General features: G+C 37.9%; 1 protein-coding gene across 4 annotated transcripts in view; it reads left to right on the forward strand.

Annotated features, from left to right (window-relative positions):
- The window catches only part of LSAMP (limbic system associated membrane protein), a 657783-nt gene that overhangs the window by 425452 nt on the left and 206972 nt on the right, over positions 1-25359 (forward strand). For all 4 annotated transcript variants that reach the window (XM_057545177.1, XM_057545178.1, XM_007181898.2 and 1 more), the window contains exon 3: positions 12428-12553. In XM_057545177.1, the coding sequence (XP_057401160.1) occupies positions 12428-12553 (126 nt within the window). The remainder of the gene's footprint in view (positions 1-12427; positions 12554-25359) is intronic.

Genomic DNA, 25359 nt, shown 5'->3' on the forward strand with positions numbered 1-25359 from the left:
GCATCGGCTCTTGATAAATGTTGTTGGTTTGTATTATTCTTAAGCAGAGTAGATGGCAGGTTGGTCTCTGAACCCTTTATATTTCTATTCCCTGATCACTTACAGCTCCTTTCTCTCTGATTTTAAAATCCTCTCTGCTTTTGGTATAAGGACTTGTTTATGATATTCCCTTAATAGCTAAAGAATTCATCCATGGGATACAGGCAATGTTTTTCTCACATTTAATTTTTTAAGAGAAATACTGGAACACAGAAAAAAAAAATTGATGGCCCATAAAGTATTTTGTAGCTTTTAAGGATATGTCATGGTTTAGGGCTAAATCTTACAGGCTTTTCATGGAGTAAGAAGTGGGTTTTTAGTAGATGCCAGGAATACTGCCTGAAGTTTCACCTGTTCTAAGAATTAAACCGAACATCTCCCTTTAACATAGAAAATATGTCTATTTGAGTGCAAGGTGGGGTAAAGACACACTCTGCTTTTCTCTTACAAAATCTCAAGGTGCCATTCTCAGACCTTGGAAACGACCCAGTTGCTAGTTGCCACCTACCCTAGGTAGCCTGATATTTTTTTTATAAATGTATTTATCTATCTATTTATCTATCTATCTATCTATCTACTTATTTATTTTTGGCTGTGTTGGTTCTTTGTTGCTGCTCGCGGGCTTTCTCTAGTTGCAGCAAGCAGGGGCTACTCTTTGTTGAGGTGTGCAGACTTCTCATTGCAGTGCTTCTCTTGTTGCGGAGCACGGGCTCTAGGCGCATGGGCTTCAGTAGTTGTGGCTCGAGGGCTTCAGTATGTGGCTCGTGGGCTCTAGAGCGCAGGCTCAGTAGTTGTAGCGCACGGGCTTAGTTGCTCCGCAGCATGTGGGATCTTCCCGGACCAGGGCTCGAACCCGTGTCCCCTGCACTGGCAGGCGGATTCTTAACCACTGTGCCACCAGGGAAGTCCAGCCTGATATTTTTGAGCTTCCCTCTGCTTAATACCCCCATTGCTGCCAAATAACAAAACCATCTGCTCTGGTTGGACAGTATCTAAAGACGAAACTGTAAGTACCAGGAACAAGAAAGCGATTTGGCCTAGGTAAAGGGGAGATGGCAGATTCATTCCTTCCATCTATAGGTTAAGTCAGCTTCTGGATGTTTTCCCAGATTAGTAAAAACAAATATCCAAACAGCTGGAATAAGGGTCTGGGAATAGGAGATTTTGGAGAAGCTGCTGACTTGCTGTCAAGTGCAGCCTCGGTGAACAGAGTTGGGATAGTTCCATTCGCTCTTATTTAGCAAGGCAATGACCCGTACATGGGAACAGTCATTTGATGTCCCACAGAGTATACCTATTGCCGAATCAGCAATAGTAGACACCCTTAGCTGGGCATGAATGCAAATGCTGGTGTCTGAATGATTTGTCCCCTTTTAAAACCAGCCCTCACCCTTAGACTCCAGGGTAATTCTGAACATTTAATAAATATAGAAAAATTCCAGTTTAATATACTTTCTTTTTATGTAGACTAGGGAATTCAACCAGATACAGATATGCATGCCACACATGTGTCACCCTAAGTACACATCCACCACTGAGAGGTGTGTAAGTGAGCTTGTAACATTTCCTTGTCCCATGGCTACTGTGTTTGAGTTATTTAGAGCAGGCTGACCCATATTAACCCTCCCTTTTGATAGTGCCTACCATCTGGATGAGTCTGTAGGGACTGTTTTGGTATAAATCTGACTACCTAGAACAGTGTCAGGAATTCATAGGGCCGCTTGAGAATGTTACATAGCATAGGGTTCAAAGGCCCAGAAGAGTGTGTCTTACCCAGCTTTGGCCAACACAGTCAAATGCCAGCTACATCTCAGAGGACTCTGGTGAGTGAAGCTTCAGGCACTTTCAGTTGCATGTACAGTTCAGAAACTGCTCCTGTCTGATTAAAAAAGGATTAAAAGAGGATGGCTTTTTCTTGACTGCCCATTGTTTTAATATGTCATTTTCATAAACTTCCTTCTGCAATTTCCCTGACTTTACCACATTACCAGTCATATGGCACTTGGCATTGCTTTGTTTTGTACATACATTTTATCTTTTTCTCTAAATTGTTAGCATATTATTCCTCTTTCTTTAAGTTACTTTGCTCATCATTTGCTGCATGCATAAGTGCAGCATTTGTAATCATTCCTGGCAGAGATATTTGCATAACCGATGCTCATAATGAGTTTCTCCTAACTTCAACTTCATCTGACACTCAAAGAATCTATAGTTTCCATATTTTCCAACTCACCCATGAAATTTGTATCTAAAAGGAATCATGTTCCTGTGGAGTGCTCCTTTTCAGATACATACTTTGGAGGCTGATGTTTCTTGCTTTATAAATGGATCCTAATAGGAGTGGGAGCTAGTACTAGTGGAAAAGAAATTATCATTGCTAGTTTTTTTATTCTACTGCAAGATCTAAGGCTTCAGAAACTCAAATTACAGACAAAAAACACCTGGCAACAACTGTTGTGTACAAGACATTACAAATTATGTAAGGGTGACAAAATTTTATTTGGAGTGCTTTTTCTTTTTTTTTTTTATTTATGCACTTATTTTTTATTGAAGTATAGTTGATTTACAATGTTGTGTTAGTTTCAGGTGTACAGCACAGTGATTCAGATATATATATATCTGTATATGTATATATACACATACATATATATATATATCTATATATATCTCCTTTTTCAGATTTTTTTCCCTTATAGGTTACTACAAAATATTGAGTAGAGTTCCCTATGCTATACTGTAGGTCCTTGTTGGTTATCTATTTTATATATAGTAGTGTTTATATGTTAATCCCAACCTTCTAATTGACCCTCCCCCACTTAGAGTGCTTTTTCTTGGGAACCCAAGAGTTAAGCTTCTAAAAATTCAGGGAAAACTTATTTTACTTATGGTTGTATACTCTCATATCTTTATGTCACTTTTTGTTGTAGGTATAAAGTGCCTAGACATTAACTGAAGGGTTGACATATTGACATAACTCTGCCAATTAGCAGATAAGAACTGAGTGCATGTCTTTGGGGTGAGTTATTGTTAATACCAGTATTAATGATTGATTATAAATTGTAATAATTACCTACACCTTTTGGCAATAATGGTGCCTGCAAAACTATAATTAGAATACCATTAGCCATAGAAATGTATAAATTCTTTTATCATGTTATCTTATTTTTTTTTTAATTTTAAAAAAATTTTATTTATTTATTTATTTTGGCTGCACCGGGGCTTAGATGCGGCACACGGGATCTTTAGTTGCAGCATGCGGGCTTCTTAGTTGCGGCATGCATGTGGGATCTAGTTCCCTAACCAGGGATTGAACCCAGGCCCCCTGCATTGGGGGCACGGAGTCTCACCCACTGGACCACCAGGGAAGTCCCATCATGTTATCTTAGGAGTTAAGCCAACATTGTTTTTTTTAAGCTAGTTTTAGCATGTAATAAATAATGGCTACACTATAGAACCTCTTTCAGTTTATAGAACAAGTTCATGTGCATTATCATATTTGACCCTAATAGCAATCCTATAACATTGCCTAATATCAATTTTGCACATTACTTCCAGTTACCAGATGAGGAAATGAAGACTCAAACAGATTTAAATAATAACATCATTAATTTGTTCATTTAGGCATTCAAAATGTGTTAAGTACCTGCAATGTACCTGATGATGAGGATTCAAAAGCCAGTATCAGAGAACATGTCATTGCCTGTGAGGTAGTGGCAGGGCAGGGCCAAAGTCCCCTGGCTCTCAGTCTAGCTCACTGCGCTACATTTTCCCATGCCGTCATCATCCTAGAAACTACCACACCATGCAGCAAATCATGCTTCAGTGGCATTTTCAGAGGCAAATGCCAGGCTGGATGGACGTTTGAGGTTTCACAAGATGGCATTTATGTGTTATATTGTGTATTTTTATTCTTATTGTTGAATTCTCAGACTGTGCTTGTTAAAGCCAAGTGCTGTTCAGAAAACATCCTGTAGATTTCTGAACCCAACTCTTACGCATACATGACATACTGTTCCATAGTCTGTTCCATATGCAAAAGATAGGGCTTAAGTTTGTCTAGCCTTACTAAAGAAAGGTTAGAAATTAGGAAGTTGACAGTGTTGTGTTTTTAACACCCCCTCACCACCATACACACAGTAGTACATACCCCTTGCCCCAACTTTAAATGAACAATAACTGAGACCAATTTGTTGCTAATTTGTACCATTAGGAATGACACTTTGAATTGAATACAATAACCACTAATTATCTGAGGTTAGGGAAATAAGCCAACTGACCACTTTTCTCCCCTACTCTGGAACTGATTATTTTCTTTCTGTAGGCTGGCCAGTTAGGGACCAAGAATAAAGGCATTAAAACATTCACAGCTAGAATTAGATGGCCTTGCAAACCAACAATTATTTTTAAAGCAATGTGTACTGATAGATCAGAACCAATGGTAGCCATGCAACTAAGTTGGTTTTGTGGGAGTCCAACAAGTACCTAAGCAGAGATGACAACAATTTTCCCTCTATGAAAAGGCCCCTTTTCAAATTTTCACCTTATTATGACTGCTTCTCAATTTGCAATAATTAGGATTCTTTGGTTTAAGCAATAGAAATTGACTGGCTAATTTTATGTAAGAAGGGGGTGATACATTGGAAGAATATGGACTAGCTCACAGAACCAAAGGAAAAGCAGAAAAATCTTGCCATGGAAAACTCAAAATCATATATCTCTAGGGATGCAAGTTGCAGGCACTAGTGAAAAATAATAGTCTTTTCAGGTGGTTGCCCTTTCATAATATGTATTAGCTAACTATTGCTGATAAATAAACCAGTCCAAAATTCATGGGCATAAAACAATAATAGTTACTCTTTATTTCTCACAAATGTACAGGTCAGCACACTTCTAGGCTGGGCTTCACTACAGGTGACTGTGCTCCTGAGGTTGTCAGATTCATCAATTAAAAATATAGGATACCCAGTTAAATTTGAATTTTAGATAATAAATAATTTTTAGTATAAATATGTCCCATGTAATATTTGGAACATACTTATACTAAAAATAAATACTTGTTGTTTATCTGAAATTTGTATTTGAATGAGTACCTTGTATTTTATCTGGCAATCCTATTTGCCATTTGCTATCCTCCTTCTCCTGGGACCAAAAGGCTCAGTTCAGCATGTGCTTTTCATGGTGATGGCAGAGGCAGAAGACCAAATGAGTCCAGTTGTTTCAGCACTTGTCAAGGCTCTGCTCATATTACCTATACTGATATCCTTGGCCAAAACAGGTGACATGGTCCAGGAATGTAAAAATGTGTACCACCCACTATAGGAGGGCATAGGCATGGTAAAGGATGTGGAACAGGGAAGAGTGGAAAACTGGAGCCACTAACACAGTCAATCAACTTCTACCTCTTTTAAACTATTTCTTATAAAAACCAAGTTCTAATGAGGGAGAGTCTGAAATGGCCAACTTAGGTAATTTTCTTTGGCTAAGGAAAACAGGTCACCTGATTGACAATCCCAACAAACCAATGGCAATGGGATGAGAGGTAGTTCTCCAAAGGAAAAGTAGGGTGTCTTAGCAGAAGAAGAAGGCATGGATTTGGGCAGATTAAACACTCCACTATGTCCCTGACTTTGCCTGCATTTCCACTTTCGGTCATACACAAGAGATGTTAGTTTCATACAAAAGAGAAGAAGGAATAAGTTTGAACCTGGAGAACAGTACAAAAATGTACAGGCAGCTCTGAGTCCACAAAAAACAAGGCAGACCCTGGAGATCTGGTAGAGGTAGTGGGTAAGAAAATTACAAAAAGAGTGAGAAAGGACAATAAAATCATGGGTGCCAGAGCCAGATTGGTTGTGTCATATCTTACTTACTGCTGGTTCATTGCACAGCTGAAGGAATTCATGTATCCAAGTGCAACTAGATGTTAGCATTATTTTAGAAACTGCCATTCACTTTGTACTGAATAAAAGAAAAGAAAACATGTATTTCTTTAACATTGAACATATGTGAATTTCAATGAAAAAATATTACCTATTTACTAATTCAGATTTTAAAATTAGAAGTGTTGGGTGTGGCATATTCATTTTACATTTTTTTTTACAATGGAAACCCTGAAGATTACTTTGAATAATGAATTTTGCTAATGTCCTGAAAGACGGGTAACTAAATTATGTTTTTCACTCAGCATTTTAGGAGGTATTATTCTAATAAGCAATTAATTTTGGAACTGGCAACACCTAATAATAGTGTGTTGTCCGAAAGATTAGTGAATTATATTTTCAAATATTTTGATAAATTACTTGGCATGGTAAGTAAGGTTTATATTTCTGTTTCCCAGAAAATATTGCTCTGGCCAAATGGGTAACACTATATAGTGTAATTCTGAAAACCAAAATGATGTATACATTTTATATTATTTAGCAAATGGTATTGGAGAAATTTACTAAAAAAATATGGGGGAAAATTTAGTTACAGTTCACATCATAAATAAATCCCATATGATGTAAAGAGTTCAATTTTTAAAAAATGAAACAGACCATTAAAAGAAAAATAAAAGAAATAGAGATAAGCATTTAACTGATCTTATGTTACAAAAAGACCTAATATGCCCAGAAGCAATAGAAGAAATCACGAAAGAAAGATAAACAAAAAAATTAAGACTTCTGGCTTCCCTGGTGATCCAGTGGTTAGGACTCCGTGCTTCCATTGCAAGGGGGCATGGGTTTGATCCCTAGTCGGGGAACTGAGATCCTGCATGCTGCACTGCATGGCCAAAAAAAAAAAGAAAAAGAAAAAAAAAAATCTACAAAACAAATATGGTCATAAAATTAAGAATAAATTGGGGAAATTGTAAATAACAAAAGGTCAATTCCTTATGGTATAAGGAGCTGTCATTAGTTGGTAAGAAAAACAAAATAATCCAGACAAATTGGAGAAGTCACTGAAACTGATAGGTTGAAAACATTAAATAAATGGTTCATGGCATAAAATTTAGGAATATATAATAAATCACATTAATATCCTTTGAGTAAAAATTGTTAGGAAATACTCCAGAAAGAGAAAACCAAAACAAACAAACAAACAAAAACTACCCAGAGTACTGTGATGACCCAAGAATTGAACATAAATCAATATTACAGTGATTTTGATAAACAACTTATGTTTGCTGATGCAAATAAGGTTATCATGTTAAACAGTATTTCCTAAGTAGTCATCCTTACTGAGAATTAAAATAGAGTAAAAAATACTATTTGGAACCACTTTTGCAAAAGTGAGTGTAATATAAAGGAAGAGTTAAGTTTGGGAAATCTGTAAGCCTTTGGTTTTGGTACTAGCTCTATGATTCCTTAGCTAATGTGATTTTTACCCATTTTATCCCTTATGTCCACATCTATAAAATGGCAGTAATTATAATAAAAATACTTTTTACTTCCCAGAATCTTTATAAAAATTTTATGAGTAACAGAACAAAAACTTTGATTTGCTTCTTTAATATTATGTTATCAGTGATGGTATAAATGTAGACTGAATGAATTGCTATAGGAAACTAGGAAGGAACTATTAAACCATTAAACAAAAAAAAAGTTACATGTATTTGTATACAAACATGCAAATATATATATATACATGTATATATGACTCGTGATAGAAAAGAAAAAAAGAAGTTAAAACCCTGAAAAGTCTGTAATTGAGGAAGTTGGACACCAAGTTCATCTTGGTTTCTAAAATATATGAACATTTTTCTGCCCCATGATCAGTTTCTTTTTTTTAATTGAGTCAAAGTTGTTAGTGAAATAGAGGACTAGATGGGTAACTAAAGAAATATTGATAAAAGTGTTTTACTGGTTCAGAATAAAAGCTTGCTCCTTTCTGACAAATATTTAATGAGATGACTTTTTTGAGCTCAGAAAAGAGTTGGGGAGAAAAATTTCATGCATTTCTTTTTTCAAACACACTGAGCACCTACCATATTCCAAGTACCATGCTCTGTAAGATTCAGTGGTCAAGAAAACAAAGGCCTTCCTGTCTGCCTCTTTCAGTTTAGTGACAGGCATAGATAAATAATCCAGCAATTATGGTTCAGTGCTGTGTGGAGAAATACAGGGTACAGTGTGAGAACACAGGAGGGGCACCCAATATGGAATCAGGAGTGGGGTTGGGGGTAGGTGGGGGATGACAGGACAGTCTTCCTGGAAAAAGTGAGAAAACAAGCTGACAAGTTGAGACCTGAAGGAGGAAATGGAATAGCACATGAAGAGTTGAAAGAAGACATTCCATGGAGAATAAAATAGAATGTTAAATGCCTGGGAGTAAACAGAGATAGTATATTACAGGAATCAAAAGTTGTTTGATCTGACTGGATGATGCAACGCAAAGGGAATAGGAAATAAGGCAGGAGAGAGAAGCAGGGGCTAACCATGAATGACCTATTAAGCCATATTAAGAAGTTTTTATTTTGAGGGCAATGAGATTAATCAGAGGATACTATACTCATATTTGCAATTTAGGGGGAAAATTCTGATTGCAGTATGGTGAATGAATGACAGTGAGCTTGGAGAGAAGAAGACTAGAGGCAAAGAAACTAGTTGTAATGCTTTTGCAGTAATTCAGGCAAAAAAAAAAAAAGAAATGTTGATGGTTGGAACAAGGCTAGTAGGAACAGGAATTGAGAGTGATAAATGAATCTGAGAGGTATTTAAAAGTCATAAGCCGTAGAATTTGGGGATCCATTTTATATGGGGGCAGTAAAGGAGAGAGAGCAGTCGAGGGAGATAAACTTTTTTGGTTTGGGCAACTGTTTTCATGGTGACACCATTACTAAGAAAGTGATCACAAGATTACAGGTTCTCTGTGGGAAGGAAGATGATGACCCCTGAGTATGCTGAATCCTGGATTTCTGTGAGACATTCGATGGAGACGTAGAATAGTTGGTTCATTGAAAGTGCAGATATAAAGGTCATGTGAAAAATATGGGCTGAAGTTACTGATTTGGGAGTCATCAATAGCATGACATTAGCTTCTGAAGCTGAAGAGTAGATGAGTAGTGAGTGATCACAGTGAATAATATTTAAAAAGAAGACAGTGATCAAACCTTCAGATGTTTAAGGCATGGGACAAGATAAGCCCAAAAGTTAAACTTGGAAGGTTGTCCAGAAGGGTAAGAGGAAAAGCAGTTGAGTTTGTGACATAGAAACTAAGGAAAGGCAGAATGAGATTCCGGTCAACAAAGTCAACTACTTCAGTGAAAAATAGGAATAATAACAAAAATTTTCGTTGGACCTGAAAACAGTATGGTTCAAACGAATTGGTGAGCCTCTTGAGAGCAGTTTCTTTGGAGGTTAATGAGAGAATCCAGATTGCACTGAAGGTTGGAGTGTGAATGGGAAATGAAGACATGGTATAGAACAATTCCTTCAAGAAATTTGGAGATAGAGAAGTTAAAAGTAAATAAGAAGGTAAGATGGGATTTGGGGAGGGATTTCTTTCTAGAGCAAAAAGGCTACATCATATATAAATGCTTATGGCAAGAAGCTGATACAAAGTACAATAAAGTAGGAAGATAAATGACGGAGTGAAACTACTGGTTAGTGACCCAGAGGAAGGTGGGATACAATGTCAACATGATTGCATTTCTAAGTGTTCAACACAAACACTTTCTGTATCTCCAGTATCTGAGATCCAGGACCTGAGCATATTGTCCTTAATTAGGAGAAAGAATATAGTTTGGTGGCCTGTAGCTAATTATTCTAGATTTTATTCCCAATTTTATCACCACCTGTCTATGTAACATTGAGCAAGAGACCTTACTTGTGTGCCATGTAAAATCAAAGTCCTTAGTACATATATATTCCTCCTATAAAGGAGAGGTAATGTGAGTAAATTTTATCATAGATAATAACTCTCTAGGACCTTGGCCACTGGAGATTTTTTTCTATTTTGTAAATTTACATGTTTATATATTAGGGTTATGGAATATTTCCCCCTCCACTTTTTTTTTTTTGAATCAGAACACATCTGTGTTTCTTTTCTCTACTCTATGTCCTGTCTTGGAATTCAGAATAAACTTTGAATTGAGTGACGTGAGCTTTTACAATTACTATATAGATTACTGTTACAGGTCTTAGATTGTTGAGGAAGGTACCTAAGATGTCTAAGTCTTGTTATCAGACACCATCATAGGTTGTACTGTAGGTGTTTTTGGACATGTTGAGAACCATGGCTTACTCGACTGGGAATTAAAAACTGTGAATATTAAACAGTAGAACAATTGTACATTCAGGAGCTCTGGGTTCTAAGCCTAGACATGTTTCGTGATGGGATCACCCTTGATAAGCCATTTTTCCACTCTGTGCCTCATATTCTTCCCTATTAAATGGATATAACCTTTCAGGTCCTCATTGTAAAAGTCTGGGAGAGGGCTTCCCTGTTGGCTCAGTGGTTGAGAATCTGCCTGCCAATGCAGGGGACACGGGTTCGAGCCCTGGTCTGGGAAGATCCCACATGCCGCAGAGCAACTGGGCCCGTGAGCCACAATTACTGAGCCTGTGCGTCTGGAGCCTGTGCTCCACAACAAGAGAGGCCACGATAGTGAGAGGCCCGCGCACCGCGATGAAGAGTGGCCCCCGCTTACCGCAACTAGAGAAAGCCCTCGCACAGAAACGAAGACCCAACACAGCCATAAATAAAAAAAAAAAAAAGTCTGGGAGAGTATATTGTAAGTCAGTGTATGAATACGAGAAAACTACTCTGAACCCAAAGGGGAAACAGAAACTCTACAAATAGAAGTTGCTAAGTGACAGGAATCAACTACATTCTATTTCTGCCATTGGGTTTGATTTGGAATCACTGGTTCCTACCCAGAGGCCATATCAGATGTCACTGTGAGAAGAATGCCAAGGTCAAGAGGATCCTCCTCCCACTTCCTCCTTGTGACACTCAGACCTGGTCAGTTGCCCAGGTACCATCAATAACTGCTAACAGGGATCTGCAGGGATAATACAGTTGTCAGGCAGCTGCCTCTACAAGCAGAAAATGTCCCTGTTTTATTTGTCATTGCACAGAGTCTCTAATGGGCAGGAAGAGTGAGAAAAAAAATAAGAGTTTTTTTTTTTTATTATTGAACTACTTCATGCTCTCTTGTCTTCCTCCCTCCCCTGACACATAGTTTTTCAGAGACAGCATAAGCAACAAAGAGTTAAAAAAAAAAAAAAAAGGAAAATCACAGTCAAAGCATAAACTCTGCAATTTGTAATCAGTGCATAACCTCTGTGATGAAATTTGTAAGTAATTCACTTTCCACTTAAGCCCACCCGTGTGAGATCTAATGTTGCCACCCAGAACACTAATGAAGGAAGTCAGACGGCAGTGCAGCTAGCCCTTGGGGACTCATTTCTCATATCACCGAGAAGTAATTTCTGTCATTTTTGGCCATCTGGTAGCCTGGATTGTGAAGATGAAGATGCATTCAAGTAGGGCTTAAGAGCTTGGGCCCTGGAGTCTTTTTAGATTCAAATCTGTTTTCTGTTTCTCACCTAGCCTATACCTATAACTTAGTTTTCCACCCATAAATAAAATCCTCATAAGGTATTATTTCCTTATTATAAGGAGTTATTGAGATAATACAGTACTTACAAAGTAATCTACATAAGATCTTATGTATAGTAAATGCTTAAAGTTAGCTATTATTAAAGTGTTAGTAGTAGTGGTGGTAATAGTATTAGGAGTAACAGTAGTATTTTTATAAAGTCTACCTGTCTGTGACATAGGCCTTATTAATTCCATTTTTAAGCTCTAAGGTACATCATCAGGCCTGTCACACACCAAGATGATATTTAGAGGTTTTCTCTTGTAGTGATTAACCAAGGGTTTCCTTTTGTGGCTAGATTATAAGCAACAAGGTATTACTGCATCTTTATTACACAACTCTGCAATCCGACATTAAATAGCACTGCTTTTCTTTTCCTGACATTTGGAGTAAATAATGGGCTATAATCATTTTATACACATAAGAACATAAATGTAGGCAATATTTAGTGATAAGAAAATTTATTCTTAATGTGTATAAGTGTGCATGTTCTCTAATAACCAAATAAGGTCCATTGTAATCAGAAAAGAGCTAAGACATTTTCATTAGTTACTCTGTATACTTCCTACAGCGCTTGACTGTAGTGGAGAGATTCTCACCTTATAGTAAGAACCATGCTTTTCATCTGCTCACTAAGTCTGTAAGGATGTCCAAAAGCACCCAGGCTTCTTAACACAAAAATTCAAATGGTTTAAGTCAGAAAAGCACTTCGCTTGAATTTGCCACTTCCTGTTGCATGGACCAGTACTGGAAACCTGCTTTTACTGACATGCTTACATATTCTGTTTGCTTTTGTCTTTACAGTTCCACCAAAGATCTCCAACATTTCCTCGGATGTCACTGTGAATGAGGGCAGCAACGTGACCCTGGTCTGCATGGCCAATGGCCGTCCTGAACCTGTTATCACCTGGAGACACCTTACACCAACTGGTAAGCAACCTTCCAGTCCCCCAGATGTCATACACTGTTTAGAATATCCTCATGCTTCTGTGATTCCATTGGATCCAAAAGGCAAGCATGTTTATTGTTATTAAAACACGATTACAATAGTGACATAGGACTTGTTTAGGGTCATCTCTGGTCTTGGCTAATGTATCCATCTCTATAAAGTCTACAACCATAGGGGGAAAATATATATATATTTTTTGATGATTTATATATGATATATTTCATTTTCAATAGAACACTTCCTCAAGGCAACAAATATAGAAGCATTAACTGCATTAAATGACTTAGTATTATGTCTGAAATATATGCCAGGTTGGTGCCTGAATGTCTTGGGGCAATATTTTGTATGGATTACATTTCCATAGCTCTTTGTATGTTTTTTTGTTCTGCTTTGCTTTTAAATATAGTTTCCTTATATGTAGCACCTTGTGATGAAATCTTTCAGGAATAATACAAAATTGTTTGTGACTTCTAATATCCTATCCTTAGCATCTGGCTCTGTGGAGGGGCGCCAGGCATGGACTAAACTTCATGAGCTCATTGTGGATCCCCAGCTATGGATGCTAATTCAGTAAAAGTCAGAAAATCATTTCTCAGGAATGTCTTCTGCATTCTCCCCTCCTCCTCCCACTACTGTCACTATAACTGGGTTCTGAGGTTCTGCTGCTTTTTGAGCTTGGGTTAAATACTTTACCAAATTATTTAGTATTAACTGCATGCATCCTCCCCTACTCGACAGATGAAATTTTCTTATATGCAAAACCATGCCTTTGCGAATGACACAGTATTTGTAGAATGGGGCCTGCTATTTAGTTTTTCCAGAAAGAGGAACTGTGGATCAATTATTCTTATAAAATGTCATTTATTTTGGTAGCTAACCCCCAACATTTAACTGATTTATATCTGATATTCTTTTAAAGTTTTCTCATATAAAATCTAGAGATCTAGTTTATAACATATTAATTCTGAAATGAACACCATGAAAAATTGTTGTGCAAAGCTAGATAGGCAATGGGAGCTATCCCGAGATACTTCTAAAAGGCCAGGCCAGGGTAATGTTTGGTTGTAGCATCCTTAAATATTTTGTATTTTGTGGTGTGAGAATATGGGCCTCCCTTTCATATTAGCCCTCAAATTAATTTATCAGGTGAAGTTTGGACTAACCTATGGAATGGTCTTTTATTTAGGCAGCTATTCTTATTAGAGGCTTCTATTTTCTTAAGACAATGTCACTCAAAACCCATTCTATTGTTAATGCATACAGCTTGTCATTTATTGATAATATATAAAAGCAATTAATGAGGCACTTATTTGGGGGATCAACCTCAAACTCATATCCTCTCATTCCCATCTTAAACCTCACATGGAAAAAAACACATATGCAGGCTTATCTGAAGTGTGAATATCAGATAATATATTATCTGGATATCATATACATTTCCCCTGGATTAAATTAAACCTCCAGAGCACATTCTCCTTGAATGGAATTATATTAACCCTCAATCCCACAACACCTAGACCTTTCCCATGTAGAACTGCTTTTACTAAATGACTATTTGGTATAAACGTTTTGGGCACATATTTAAGGATGTTACAAAACAGGGGTCCCTGACCCCTGGGCCGCAGACAGGGACTGGCCTGTTAGGAACCAGCCCGCACAGCGGGAGGTGAGTGGTGGGCGAGTGAGTGAAGTTTCGTTTGCCGCTCCCCATCGCTCCCCATTGCTCACATTACCATCTGAACCACTGTCCCCACTCTCCCCACCCCCACCCCCCGGCCCAGTCTGTGGAAAAATTGTCTTCCACGAAACTGGTTCCTGGTGCCAGAAAGGTTGGGGACCGCTGGTATTAAAGATATCCTCTAAAATCATTGCATTTTCTGCAGTGTTGTTTTTGAGAGATTGTTAATTGTATTACATAGTTTCCTCTGAAAGGACACTTTCAGAAAGCTCCTCTTTGTTTTCAATGTTTCTACTGTCCTTTTTCTAAGCAATGGTTTGTTTATTAAAGTGAACCCAATGAGTTTTTACAAATAATCATGAGTCCTTCATCGTATTGACTGTTACCAAACTTAGAGCCAAATTTATGACTGGTCTGTGAAAGAATAGAGGAAAGCATATATAAATTACACATTAATGAGGTGGATTTTAAATAAACTATGTGGAATTTTAGGACATCAAATCCATATACAGACACACTCTTGCTTTCATCTTGTTTTCTTACCATTATTTTCATATTGTCTCACCTTTTGTAATTAATTTAAATGTTTATATACATATATTATTTATAATCTCAATTTTTTTATGGAATAAGTGGAGATAAAAGAAGGGAAGAAGGAAGGAAGACAGATTATATTCAAGTTATAATCAAGGAATGAACTGCATTAATAAAAATACTTTATTCCTTTGGTGTACTATTGACTAGTAAACAGTTTTGTTTTGTTTTTTTTCCGGGAAAAAATGCTATTGGTGATCTGAACCTAAAGATATATTCTTTTTTATCCCCTCAGTTCAGAAGAGTAATGAGATCAAACCAGAGTTTCAAGGCCTTCCCAGGCTTGTTCTAAGAGTTTAGATCTTCCTGGCTAACTCTAGTAGACTTTTTCATGATAGTAAACATATGGTTTGAACCCTGAATAACCTGGTTATCCATGATGTTTCAAGTTATCAAAAGACCGAAGGACAAACTAGATCTTCCACAATAAAGGCAGCATTTACATACAGTCAGAGTACCCTAGGGACTTCAAACTCAACTAGAAAAATTGGTGTACACACAGGGATTCCCAATAGTCAGCCTAGGGATCAGAAAACTACAGTCCCTGGGCCAAATCCAACCTGCCTCACATTTTTACTACCTGCAAGCTTAGAGCAATTTTTAAATGGTTAACTGGTTAGAAAAAATCAAAAGAATTCTATTATTTAACATGCAAATAAAAAATATGACATTCAAATTTCAGTGGCCATAAATAAAAGTTTTAATGAAACAAAGCCATGCTTATTCACTTACATGTTGTCTATGGCTGCTTTTTTTTTTTTTTTTTTAAATAAAACAGCAGAGTTTAGTTGCAACAGATATGGCTTAGCCCCTAAAGCCTAAAATATTTTCTACCTGGCCCTTTACAGAATAGTTTACAGACCCCTGCTCAAGACTATGGCTTGGGGCATAGGTCAAGGATTTTCTGCACTCATCTACGACTCCATGGGGCTTTGGGGATATCCCCCATTAAATTCCTAAAGACATCTCAAGGGAAAGAACTTTATTCTTCTATAATCCTCTATCTAGGCCCTCTCTCTGGGTCAAATTCTATTCTGGCGCATACAAAACTAGTTCCCTGCTGCATTCACAGACTCAAGGGCAGACTCCAATTCTCTCTACAACAGGTATTAATTCCCAAGCCTACCCTTTCATCTCTTTCACATCTGACCTAAATAACCACCTGATCATAATCATATTCCTGAGGACAGGAGAGAGAATTTGCCTTTACTATGCTATCCAGGAAACCAGGATTTTTTGTTTTATGTGTGTTTTTTATTCTTTTCAAAATTTGGAAACAGGGGGTGATCCTTTTCAGCCTATAATGCTAAGCCTTTCATGGAGACACCCAAAGAAGAGGCTCTGCTCCCTGTGTGACAGCAAAGCTACTGCAACCCTTAGCCATATGAGCAAAAAACCCCAGCTAGCTTTGTTCAATTATTAATTGTGCCTTCAACAGTACAGAGTGTGACTGCCTTGCAGAAGAAATGTACCTGTAATTAGCTCGACCTCACAGGGACGTTGAGCCCTGAAACCGGGAAGATTTCATGCAGGTTTCACAAGTACCTGATTACCCGTCAGTTGATAACACAAGGGGGAGAAAGGAAAGTAGGCGCAAGGTATATTTTTATGAGAAGAATATTTATTACCTCTTAATTCAGTTTTTTAAAAAAAATTTTTCATTGGGTCATTTTGTTTCTCTTTCTTTTGACACCTGAAATTTCTTTCTCAAGTATACTGCAAGTGTTTTTAAAGAGGGAAGTTAGAAGAACGGTGAATTTTTTATATATACAAAAACAAAACATATACCTGACATAGATGGAGGAGAAGAGATTGATGCATTCCATGGTTGCCTCCCTTGTATTTCTGATTTCTTAATTTTTCTCTCCTCTTCAGTTTTTCTGTATAATCAAAATGATGTGTCATGTATGTGGTTGTTAAACGTGACCTATTTTCTCCCTTAATTAAGTTAGACTTTCATAATCCTGTAACTCCCAGAGGGCAATTGCACCGTAACACGTATTTTCTATGGAGTGTTTGATCTCCCTTCTGTGAGCAAAGCTGCTCCCATCTTCATTTAACTTTGTTTCTTCTCACATTCCAAAGAAAGTCCCTTTCTCAAGCGTGCCTCATGTGGTGTCAGGATTGTTCATGGTTACAGAGTTTCTGTGCATTTCATTTCTACAAAGGTTTTTACATCCTCAGTAACTTTCTATACCTGAAACACTCAAAAGGCACACTGAGAACTTAGCCCCTTAGCCTGAGAACAACTTAGCAGGCACTGTACAATTCTCTCGTCCAAGCCAGAAGCCAGATTGGACATCAACACCCCGTATAGATAGCTCACCTAAGAAATATTTTCTACTAAAAAACACACACACACACTAACTTGAAAAGATACATGCACCGCAGTGTTCATAGCAACATTATTTATAATTACCAAGATGTGGAAACAACCTAAGTGTCCATCAAGAGATGAATCGAGGGGCTTCCCTGGTGGCGCAGTGGTTGAGAGTCTGCCTGCCAATGCAGGGGACACGGGTTCGAGCCCTGGTCTGGGAGGATCCCACATGCCGCGGAGCAACTGGGCCCGTGAGCCACAACTACCGAGCCTGCGTGTCTGGAGCCTGTGCTCCGCAACAAGAGAGGCCGTGATAGTGAGAGGCCCGCGCACCGCGATGAAGAGTGGCCCCCGCTTGCCACAACTAGAGAAAGCCCTCGCACAGAAACAAAGACCCAACACAACCATAAATAAATAAATAAATTAAATTAAAAAAAAAAAAAAGAGATGAATGGATAAAGAAGATGTGGCATAAATATACAATGGAATATTACTCAGACATGGTCCCTGCACAGATGGAACTCATAGTTCAACAAGAAAGCAGATTATTAAACTAATACTTGCATGAATAACTACTTAATTAGATTTATACAGTATAAAGGAAAATTGTAGCTTTCAGTAAGACCATAAAACAAGGCCATATAGCAAAATCTGCAAGGCAAGCAAAGCTCCCCTGAGCGGAGCTTATGCTAAGACTTCAAGGATGAATAGGACCAGGCCAAGAAAACAGGGGAGAGAAAATATCCTAGGCAGAGAAAGAGTATACATAATAATGCATTGAAGAATCCAGGCCAGCAACTTTATACGACACCATGATGTTAGTGTTTGGTTATGCTATTTTTCTTTTAACGTTTAAATCTCTTTAGCACACGTTATTTCTTTTACTTTTTTTTTTATAGATTTTTAAAAATTTATTTACTTTTGGCTGCATTGGGTCTTTGTTGCTGAGCGTGGGCTTTCTCTAGTTGCGGCAAGCGGGGGCTACTCTTCGTTGCAGTGCGTGAGCTTCTCATTGCGGTGGCTTCTCTTGTTGTGGAGCACTGGCTCTAGGCACACGGGCTTCAGTAGTTGTGGCTCGCGGACTCTAGAGTGCAGGCTCAGTAGTGGTGGCTCACGGGCTTAGCTGCTCCGCGGCATATGGGATCTTCCTGGTTCAGGGCTCGAACCCGTGTCCCCTGCATCGGCAGGCCGGTTCTTAACCACTGTGCCACCAGGGAAGCTCCTCTTTTACTTTTTAATATTCTTGGTTTCCCTTTTCAAAGAACAGAAAAATAAAGAAAAATCTTGCTCTATTTTCTTTTCAGAACCTTGTATGTTGGTTTTAAATATACAATGTAGTGTATACCAGTGTAGCAGGTATGTAGACAGTTATTTTTGTATGTGAATATCTTAAATTTAGGTCAGGAACATATTCTTTTCCCATGCATATAATTCCATAATAGCCTAATCAAGTAAATACAAACTCTTTTTCAGTAATAACCTTGTCATTAAAACAAATGGGTAATTTAGAAAATGAAGACTACAGAATTTAACTGCATGATTGCTGGCCTCCAAACCTTAAAAATCCTTAAGAGACTAACAATAACTGACACTGACAATCTTTAAGCCATGGGAGGATTTCCACAACCAGATGTGCTGGCCGTTCTGTTGAGTGTTGTACAGATGCCCTTGTACCACCAGCACCTCATTCTTGCTCTTCCCAGATGTGTCATCAGATCCCCAGAAAACTCTTCCTGAAGATAAATGAACCATCCTAGATTTGTCCTTGGGGAACTAGCTTGGATTTGAGGGCTTCAGGACATTTTGGAAGCTTGCATGGAATTGGGGGGAGTGGTGGCAATAGCTTAATCACAAACTTTGCACATGGCCTAGGAGAACAGAAATAGTGTCCACATTTCTCAGCGTCTCATGACTGCAAATATTTTTTCCATTATTCCAAATAGTCTGTGTTTTCTCATTTTAAAATAGGTCTAAAAATAAATCTTTACCAAAGGTTATCATGAGAATTAAAAGAGAACATGTAGGTGAAGTCCTTAGCACAGTGTTAACTATTAGTGATATTCTTATTTTCAGTATCTGTTTTAATTATTATTTATCCATATGTCAGATTTCCATTGTGAAAGTTTGGGGGTGACTGATAATTTTATTGAAAACAACTTCCATGCCATCTTTGTTCATTCTAACATAGCAACCAGGGAGACTTTTTAAATGCTCTCACCAAGGCTAGTCTTAAAATGTCACATCTTATATTGTATCACATTTCAACATACTCACTTGAGGTGTTCATCTTTCAAAAGGGCATGACAACAACATCTTGTTAGGGAGAGATTTTCTGGTGTGACTTATTTGTGTGTCCATGCTTCTTCTCCTAGAGGACAGTTTTCCCAGAGTCTGGCTATGTAACAGCTAATACTTTATTAACTGTAGCTGTAGAGAGCCCTATAGGTTGTAAATTATGATGATATTTTTTAAATAAAATTTGTATACAGTGACACCAAAAAATGACCAACAATTTCTCCAGTTTTCCAGTTGGACCTCTTGCTGCTAGGTATTTACCCCTACTACAAAAATACTGTTTCTAAATTTTAAAATGGTTGAGTTAATTTTCCTGCTTGATTTCCCAATTTCCTATTGTCTTTGGGATACAGTTCAAACTAAGCATGGCAGAACGCTTCATTCAACCTATTTTCCTATCCCTAAACCCCTAATCGTTCAACTTTAGGCAGTAGGTAGATTATACTACTTATATTTCAAGAATATTCCTTGTCCACTTGCTTTGGGGACTTCACACATCCTGGTTTTCTTCTTGAAACATGATTTCATATCTCACCAATATCATCATTTTGCCAGTATAACTTTTTCTTTTGAGGCCTTCAAGACAACACTCCCTACAGGAAGCCATATAATAGAAGTAGTAAAATTGCATTTTAATTATGTGCAATCTCTAGATTATAAGATCCATAAAAGTGCAGAAACTTATATGTCCTACTTATGTGTATATTCTTAGCACGTTGCTTGGCATATAAGCGCTGAATCAATCAATCAACCATGAGTTGTTCAATTAAGGGCTTTATAAAAATAGTATTGTTGGGAAATAACTTACATCATGAAGTGGAAACTAAATACATATTGACAAGTAATTAAAGCATGAATGAATAGAAAGCAAACTGCAAATGACACAATAAGAATTATATAACTAAGGCTATCCAACTAGTAGTTTCATTAATCTCTTACTGAGAAGGTTTCAGAAATTTCAGGAAAGCTCTCCAGGTCCTGTTCAGATCTGTTTCTTCTTTGTTGCCCTGATGTGCTGAGTTGCTTCTGTGGGACTCCCATCATTATCCACTGGGCTACAGAGAATTCTTTGAAATCTTCATATTTTTGTATCAAATCCTTTGACATTCTCTTTATCACTAATTTATTATCAGAAATTATTCTTCTTCTCAGCAGTTGTCACACTCAGTAATTGTCTTAAAAGTTTATGTTTTTACTATTTTCCTCATGAAAGCAGAGCAGGCACCTACATGTTCTTAGTCCCATTATAGCGCCTAGCACAGGGTAAGCGCTCAGTAAAAATTTATTGAATGAATAAATGAATTACTTATTCTAGCTAAATGTCAAACTCTGTTAGAATCTGCTTAAAGTTTAGACTTTAAGAACAGAATCTTCATAACTATAGTTTTCCTTTACTGTATCTTATATATCTCAAATATATAGGACATTGTCCCTCTGTAAGACACATTGTAAAATGCCTAGTGCAGATTTCTGTATCTGGGAAATTTTTTTTTTAATATGTGGTAACAAAGCTGTCAGCACTGTCACACTGATGAATCAGTGCTACAGTGAGGGTTGGAGGTTGAGTGGCAGAAGTCCAGGCCCACCCTGGTTTTGGTAGTAGAGAACAGTTCACAGGTTGGGTCAATCTGTAAAAGGAACCTCCATTGCCGAGCTGTAAGTTTTATAACATCTCCTACGATTCCCTATAAACCATCCCTTCTGGCTGTAGCCACCTGTGGCATAATTTTCATCTTCACTATTAGATTCCTACATCTGGCCAATCATTAGGATTACCTTGAGGCAAAAGTTTTTAAAAATACAGATTCCCTGCCTCACCCCACACTTAAATCATCTCTTCCGGAATGACGGGATTCTGCAGGATTAGATGCTCCCAGTGAGTCAGAGGACCAGCAACATGAGCAGAATGATGACTCTGTAAGCACAGGAGGGCAAAAAAAATCTGAAGGAGCGATTCTCTGACTTTATTGTACTGGAAAATCATCTGGAGAATCTTGTTAAAATATGAATTCTGATTCAGTGGGTCTGGGATGGGACCTGAAATTCTGCCTTTCTAACGAACACCCAGGTAATGTTGGCTCTGCTGGTCCATGGACCACATTTTTGGCATCATCCTGGATCTTGAGATCGAAATAGATTGGAAGATACTGGGATGTTATAAATAGCCTAGCACAGAGGAACACCTAGGGAAGTCCCACAATGTACGTAGTATTCACCAAATATTGTTACAGTGTTGTTTTATATTTTAATTTCTCTGTTTCACTCGAGAGATTCAGAGATGGTTTAGAGGATAGTAAAAATAATTATGGCTTTGAGAAATAGGACTGACTCTTGCTTATCAAGGTTGGACCATGGTCAACAGAATTGGCATCACCTTGTAGCTTTAGAGAAATGCAGAATATTGGGCCTCACTCCAGACCCACTGAATCAAAATCTGCATTTTATCAAGATCCCTGGGTGGTTTGTATGCACATTAAACTTTGAAAAGCCCTAGAATAGAGGTGAAATTCTTTGTATGCAGAGAAAGCTGTTTTCTTCAGTATTTGAGGTCTAGAAATTTAAGAATTTTTCCCACTTTCCTTACTAACTAGTAATCCTAAACTTTATCCCCACATGCATTCCCTCCAAATGTATTCCTACCAAGAAAACAAACAAAAAACTGGTGTAGGGATGGGGTTGGAGTTACTGGGCCATTGAATATGACTTGGAAAGGAGAACCATCTGATGCTTTACCTACATCAGGTGCTGCTGCTAAATATTGCAGGAAAATTTTAGCTTAGTGCGTGAAGAAATACTGTCTGAATGACAGTAGCCACTTTTCTTATCATTTTTTGTAATGGCTTTATATACAAAATGCAGACAATAATATGGTACCCTGCCTGCCTCATGCTGTTGCTTTGAAGGATCAAATGAGATAATGGATATGAAAGTAGCTTGAATAGTGTAAAGCTCTCTAACAACTGTAAGGGATTAAGAGAAAGAGTGACTTGGTAGAAGAATGCAGAATTTAGAGTCAGAAAGCCTGGGTTCAAGTCTCTGCTCTTCACCGTTTACTTTTTAGGGGTTTGGGGTAAGTCCTTTAAGCTCTCTACTTTTCACCTGTAAAATATGAATAAAATAATACCTGCTCACCTACCAGGATTCCTGTGTTGTCTCAAGTGAGATAGTGTACATGAAAGTGACTTATTAATGATAAAGCATTATTCAAGGGCTGCTTGCTGTTACTATTATCTTAGATTCTGCAAAACAAAATATATACTTAAATTACAGTAGTCATTTTGGTTAGATAGTAGAAAGAACTGACTGCAAGACTATGAAGCACTCCATTTGACCAAAATAAGTACTAAAATCAGAGAAGTGCTTCTCAGAGTGTGGTCCCCAAACCAGCAGCATTAACATCACGTAAGAACTTGTTAGAAATGTAAATTATCAGACCCCAAGCCAGACCTACATGAATCAGAAACTCTAGGAGTGGGGTCCAAGGGTTTGTAATTTAACAAGTCTGCCAGATGATTCTGATGTTCCATAAACTTATATACAACCCCTGCCCTATAAAAGATGTAAAGAAAATACATCTTTTTGAGGTAGGATTGTATGCTATTTTTACCAAGCACAAGTATAGGAATATTTGAGATTCTATGTAATAATGAAGTCAATAGGAAACATTGTGATGACCTGGTTTGTGTGTGTGTGTGTGTGTGCGTGTGTGTGGTGTGTTTAAAACTATTTGATATATAAACGCACTATCACATTTCTATGGCTCATATTTCTGTCACTTTAGATTAAGAGGTTTAGAAGTAACAACTGCACAGAAATTCCCACTTTGTTTTATTCCATCTACAGTCTAATGATATTTGAGGCTAACATATCACTTCAAATATGCACACACTTCTGAAATCCTCATCCTTCTCTAGGTATACGTGTTCATTTTCAAGTCTCCCAGCACACTGAGGCTACAGTTAATTCTAATAAAACACAAAAACCTCAATAGGTTACTCAAATGGGGTCACACTGCCCAGAAAAGATATGTCAATGAAGTTATCCCATGTCACTTAAGAAACATATGTGAGAAGCATACTCCTTTACCAAAAAGAAACCCCCCAAAACAAAAAAACCCTTGCCATTTCCTTTATGTGTCATCACCCTCATTTTATGCATCAAATCAGGTATTATTCTCAAGTTGGTCAACAATTCAAAAGCCCAGGAGGCTCTGTGAAGTCACATGGTTGTTAACTTGTGACTTTGTCTGCTGTTGACTAAAGTGTTAAAATCTGATGAAGGGAAGAGAAAAGGAAAAAAAGGACTATAATAATTCAGTTGGCAAATATCAATGCAAATCAGATCTAATTCTTCAAGGTATTCTAGTAATAAAAACTGAAATGTCAGTCTTTGAATGACATCAGTCTTTTTTGAAAAAAATTTTTTTGGCCTGATCACTGAGGCTTTATGCTCTTTTGGCTATGCAAAGACAGATCCAGATCAGGGAATGAGGGATTTGAAAGGCAGATAGGAAAATAGTACAGAAAGTTAGTCTTCATGAGGCAATCCAATAGATATTTTGTATTTTTAAAAATTCTCACTATTCCAATAAATAAATAAAGCCATGAGAAAATTGCTTTAAATTGCAACAAACTATAAATTCCAAAATTTCACCCTAGAACAAAAGGCAGTCCAAATATAACACATGGTATTGAGGACTTGGCTGCTCATAGCTTAATGTCATTTGGTGTGGACACAGACATGGGCAATTCTTTGGGTAACTCTGGAATTTAGACAGCTTACTTTAGGAGCTGTCTGGGAGAAGATAGGTAGATTCCCTTGTTCCTTGAAGAGAGAAGAGGTAGGCATCTTTTATTGTCACAGAAATTAATTAATTGTGGTAACTATGCTTGCTGCCCCTGCAATGACTTCTATAAGCCCACTTACTTAAAATAATTAAGTAAGCTCACTTATTTTTTTTAACTGTCACTGTAGTATATTATTCAGCTTGGGCTGCCATTAAAAAAAAATACCATAGACTGGGGACCTTAAATAACAGATATTTATTTTCTCACAGTTCTGCAAGCAAGAAGTCCATGACCAGGGTGCAGCATGGTCAAGCTCTGGTTAGAACTCTCTTCCTGGCTTGTAGACAGCTGGCATCTTGCTGTGTGCCCACCAGACCTCTTTCTGGTGTGTGCACAATGGAGAGAGAGGGAGCAAGCAAACTCTCTGGTGTATCTTCCTATAAGGGCACTAATGCCACCATGAGGGCTCCACCCTCATGACCTTATCCAAGCCTAATTACCTCCCAAAGGCCCCATCTCCAAATTTTGTCACATCAGGGGTTAGGGTTTCAGCATATGAATTTGCAGGGGAACACAATTCAGTCCATAGCATATAGTGTCTGATCTCATGATGCTGACCACCTGAACTCCTGGCTCATCTGTCTTTCTCTGAGCTCCTGGGTCACAGACTTGCAATGGCTCTATCCTCACGTTCTTTAGGACTGGATATATCCTGGAGATAAATCCTCTCTTAAACTCAGGATATGCAGCCATAATCCAGAGACCAAATGGGAATGGCAATAGAACTCTGTTGCTTACTCTCCTCCCTGAGTCCAAATGTCCTGTCAGTAGAGGAAACCCCATTATGTCTTCTCCATAATGCCAAAGAACCAGTAGGAGACTCAAAGCATGTCCCATTAGGTTATTCCTGTAACACACCCAGGCCAGGCTGGAAGGAAAATTTGTTTTACACATGTGTAAGTAGCTATAACCTCTGCCCTTGGCAGTTCTGTTCCTGACGGTCGCTAGAGAAGATAACTCCCCAGGAACCTGTAAGCACTCTAAGGTCTCCGCAGCAGGCTGACTCAGCTGCTGGGTGTCAGAGTGGATCAGGGGCTCTGCTGAGGCTAGTGT

Source organism: Balaenoptera acutorostrata, chromosome 4 (genome assembly GCF_949987535.1).
Source record: "Balaenoptera acutorostrata chromosome 4, mBalAcu1.1, whole genome shotgun sequence".
NCBI lineage: Eukaryota > Metazoa > Chordata > Mammalia > Artiodactyla > Balaenopteridae > Balaenoptera > Balaenoptera acutorostrata.